The sequence below is a fragment of the Aplysia californica genome, unplaced genomic scaffold, assembly GCF_000002075.1.
Source record: "Aplysia californica isolate F4 #8 unplaced genomic scaffold, AplCal3.0 scaffold00513, whole genome shotgun sequence".
Lineage (NCBI taxonomy): Eukaryota > Metazoa > Mollusca > Gastropoda > Aplysiida > Aplysiidae > Aplysia > Aplysia californica.
Window position 1 is genome coordinate 78,932 of NW_004797783.1, and position 4,832 is coordinate 83,763.

General features: G+C 41.9%; 1 protein-coding gene across 4 annotated transcripts in view; it reads right to left on the bottom strand.

The window, feature by feature from the left end:
- LOC101850745 overlaps nucleotides 1-4,832 on the bottom strand; it is a 61,266-nt gene that overhangs the window by 22,337 nt on the left and 34,097 nt on the right. For all 4 annotated transcript variants that reach the window (XM_035971819.1, XM_035971821.1, XM_035971822.1 and 1 more), the window contains 3 exons: nucleotides 3,379-3,457; nucleotides 2,109-2,255; nucleotides 78-199 (listed from right to left, as the gene is read on the bottom strand). In XM_035971819.1, coding sequence (XP_035827712.1) covers nucleotides 78-199; nucleotides 2,109-2,255; nucleotides 3,379-3,457 — 348 coding nt within the window. The remainder of the gene's footprint in view (nucleotides 1-77; nucleotides 200-2,108; nucleotides 2,256-3,378; nucleotides 3,458-4,832) is intronic.

Consider the following 4,832-nt stretch of genomic DNA (forward strand, 5'->3'; position numbering starts at 1 on the left):
ATTTTCTTTAAAAATAAAAAAAATCGCAAATTCAAGTTGCGCGCACAAGAAACTGACGACGCGCAGTACCCACTTACATCATTAAAGACGAAAGTCTCGTATTGAAATACGTCCATTTGGTTGATGTGAATGAGGTCAAAGTGCACAGTGCCCACTACCTGGTGGTACCACAGCAGGTTGTATTCCATCAAGCTGATTTCTGAAAGGGAGGAGGAAGAACCTTCTGTTACTCTTTAGTTAAATTAGTCAGAGTTTTACGGCACTTGCAACACAATAAGGTCATATGTGAGGCATGCTGACAAAATGAGTTATTTCTCGCAATCTACAAATCGAGATATGGTAAAAAAATCGAAAGTAGGATCAATTTGTTCATCTTTTTATGCCATATTCTTAAAGCATAACACGTATTTTATTATTTCATACTTACAAATTAATTAAATCTTCATCTGTTAGCGTGATGAATCTATTCCCATTGGGCTCGAATCCTAGAAGTAACTCATTTTGTCAGCACACCTCACATATAAATGAAGAATAGATGTGTTACAAAAGGGTAAAATAAGGTACACGAAAAAAAAGGAGGAGGAGAGATAATGACAGATGTTTGATAGGAAAGAAGGAGCAAACCACACCAGAGCACCCGCCAACCACCCACTCTGTTACTCTGGTTCACAGAGAGGTATAGCAATACAATAATGGTCAAAGGTCATTTAAGGCCTTTAGTAGAGGTTTTACGGCGCTTGCAACTGCGTAAGGTCATATGAGCGCCAGAAGATAAGAGGTGTTACAAGAGAGTAACAAAGATATAAAAGAAGGAGGGGAGATAAGGACGATAGATGTTTGATTGGAAACATAGAGTTACCTCCTTTTACACTGTACATCTATGATTGGAAAGAAGAAGCAAACCACATCAGAGCACCCGCCAACCACCCACATTTAAGGCCTGACAGAGAGATAAGTAGATAAGCAGAAAGGCAGGCGCACAGACAGACAGACAGATGACAGACAGATAGGTAGATAGTAGGACAGACAGACAGACAGACAGACAGATAGACAGACAGACAGACAGACAGACTAAATGCAAGAAAGACAGACATATGAACTCGTAAATATATTATTATAATATCCATACAACCAAATGAAAGCTCAACAGACAGACAGACAGACAGACAAACAAAAAGACAGCTAGAAAGACAGCCCGTTATCTAGAAAAGCCGACAAACAGACAGACATTCACACAGACAAGTACAGGCGAGACAGACAAAAAGACAGACATTCATATAGACAAGCACAGGCCTACAGACAAGAAGACAGACATTCACATAGACAAGCACAGGTGAGACAGACAAGAAGACAGACATTCATACAGACAAGCACAGGCCTACAGACAAGCAGACAGACATTCAGACACCAATCCAGCATCCACACAGAAAGACAAAACGTCAGCCACTCAGACAGACTGCTGATAGCCATCTAGCATTCCGACAAATAAACAAACGGCGCTCATATGACCTGATGCAGTTTCGAGCTCCGTAAAACCTCTACTTCAGTTTTCAGTTTTTATCCGCCGCTTATACCCTTTTGGGTGTCACGGGAAGAAAGAGACGTCTCTCTGTCGCCAGCCGGAGAGCTTGGGTCAGGGGATGCCGTGGGTGGTTAATGCTTCCCTGACTCCATCTATCCAGGTCTTTCTCGGTCGCCGTCTAGCCTTTTTGTCATCGAATTTTTTGATGAAGGCACGTTGTGCTGGATGGTGTGTTGGTAATCGCTTGAGATGTCGGAACCATTTGATTCTTTGGTGTTGGATGTAATGCATGACATCATTTGTGCCAACCATTTATCTGATTACTGTGTTTCTACTATTGTCTCCTCTGGTCTTGTTTACTGCTTTTCTAAGACATCGCATTTCAAATGCTGTAATTCTTTGCTCAAATATCTTGTTCGTGGTCCATGTTTGGCATTGGTAGGTGAGTGTTGGGATGAATATGGACAAATAGACAGACATTGAGACAGGTAATTATACAACCGCACTCAGCACCTAAGACATTGAGACAGGTAATTATAGCCGTACCCAGCACCTAAGACATTGAGACAGGTAATTATAGCCGTACCGAGCACGTTGGCCTGCGTGAAGTTGACGAAGAAGGTGAAGGACTCGTCCCACTCCGGGTTTGGCTCATCCTCCTTCACCGTGGTCGACTTCCGGCCCTCTGGGGATGATCTCATCACTAGGTTGATGTACGGGTCCGGGGTGTCGTCTGACACATGGTGCAAGAACAAAAAATACAATTATTTACAATGTATTATTTTTTATTTATACATTGTATCTACGTAATGCTGATGTCAAAATCAATTGTTCGCTTTTAAGCACAAGGGGGTTGTCAAGAAAAATGCTGTTTTGAGAAAATCGAAGGTAAAGTTTTTGCCCCTTGTTCAGTATCTTTAAAAGACAAGACGAGTTTTCTCTATAACCAAACAAATATGAACACCAATGAAACCAAACTTGTCCTATAGGTAGGGTAATGTCCACTTTTAGTGTTGGCCAAGATTTCTGGAAATCCCCGAAATCTGGGTTAGCCCGCTTGTCCTTAAAAGTGACCAATTGGCAATGACAAATTAATTGAGGCATAAAATTTGTAATAAACAAATGCCTTTTCTCCCAAATGCTGCAAGCAGGCAGGAATCATCAATACCGTCACGTACACAATACAACACCATACAAGGAATACCACTCAATCACAACAACATGATACAAGGAATACCACTCAATCACAACAACATGATACAAGGAATACCACTCAATCACAACAACATGATACAAAGAATACCACTCAATCACAACAACCTATTCTTGGTGTGCACAAGGCAAGAACGAAAAATCTACACATCTGATTACTCAATTAATGTAGATGTTTTCATAACTGGAAATGGTGAGAGTATAAATTTTAAAATTTTGTAAACTCCTAGCCTAACTACTTTTCTGTTTTTGTGGTTTATTATGATCCACGTCACTGACATTCAAGCACTGCGACAGAATCTGCGCTTCTAACACAGGAAGAATTAGCCATGAAAGAAGCTGCATGAAGACAACCTTGAGACCATCTTAAGCTAAATTGACCGTCTGCACAGACGAAAAGAGCCATGCTCCACTATGGTTTATTAGTATTGAGAGTTTAATGAGATGTCACGCGTTAATAATCAACCAACAATTGAACAGAAATGTAGTTATGAGTCTGCAAGCTTTTATCATTGATATGTGAGGTGTGCTGACAAAACGAGTTACTTCTTGGATTTGAGCCATATGGGAATAGATTCATCGCGCTAACAGGTGAAGATTTTACCTCCCTCCCCCCATCATAACCACATTTCTGTTGCACTTACAATAATCCCTGAATCCAAGAGTGACGTTTCTGGCACGCAACACACGCACGGTGAGGATGAGACAAGGGGTGTGCTGGACCTGTGAACAGAGGGGGTGGGGGGTACGTCATAGTTTTAGTTTTCTTAAGAGCTGCTTAGTCTTTAGTTAAATAGTGGAGGTTTTACGGCGCTCGCAACCGCATAAGGTCATATGAGCGCCAGCCAGAAGATTAGAGGTGTTACAAGAGAGTAACAAACATAAAAAAGAATACGGGGAGATAAGGACGATAGATGTTTGATAGGAAAGAAGAAGCAAACCACACCAGAGCACCTGCCAACCACCAACAGTAAGAGTTCTACGGCACTTGCAACACTTTAAGGTCATATAAGTGCCGAAGATTAGAGGCGTTAAAAGACAGTAACAAACACACACACAAAAGAGGAGAAGTGAGGACGATAGATGCTTGATAGGAAAGAAGGAACAAACCACACCAGAGCACCCGCCAACCACCAAAAAAGACATGGTAAATGTGTAGTAGTTAGGAATAAAAGGGGGCATAGTGGCGAGGGACAGCTAGAGCGCATAAACACGCATGTACGTGTGTGCATGGACGTGCACACACATACACACACACACACACACACATACACACACACATAGACATAGACACACACATGGACGTGTGTGCATGGACGTGCACACACATACACACATACTCATAGATACACACACACACACATATACTCATAGACACACACATATACGTGTTTGCATGGACGTGCACACACATACACACATACTCATAGACACACATATACATGTACGTGTGTGCATGGACGTGCGCACACATACACACATACTCCTAGACACACACACACATACATAGACATATACATGCGCACACTCACATCAACAAACATACATGATACACTCACTCGCGTACACACACAAATAGTCATAGATACACACACATAAATGCACACACACACACACACACACACACAAACACACAAACACGCGCACACAAAACACACAGTATACACACACAAACACAGGCACACACATACAAACATACACACACACACACACACACACACACACACACACACACACACACACACACACACTAACATAATATACTGACACTCACACGCATCAGAGCACAGGAAGACACCATACACAATACACATTCGGAGTTACAAGCTTCACCCCGTCCTCCCCCCCTCCCCTTCCCCAATACGGACACCCTCTCAAAACCACTTACGCGCAAACACACAATATAAACACAAGCAGAACAGGCACAGGAATAGCTTACACTTATATAGTCACTTACCATTTGTGCACCGACAAATACAGACGAAGGCACACACGTACTCGTACATAAACCCAAACAAATTATACGCACATGCAAGTACACACGCAAGAAGAAGAAGAAGAAGAAGAAGAAGAAGAAGAAGAAGAAGAAGAAGAAGAA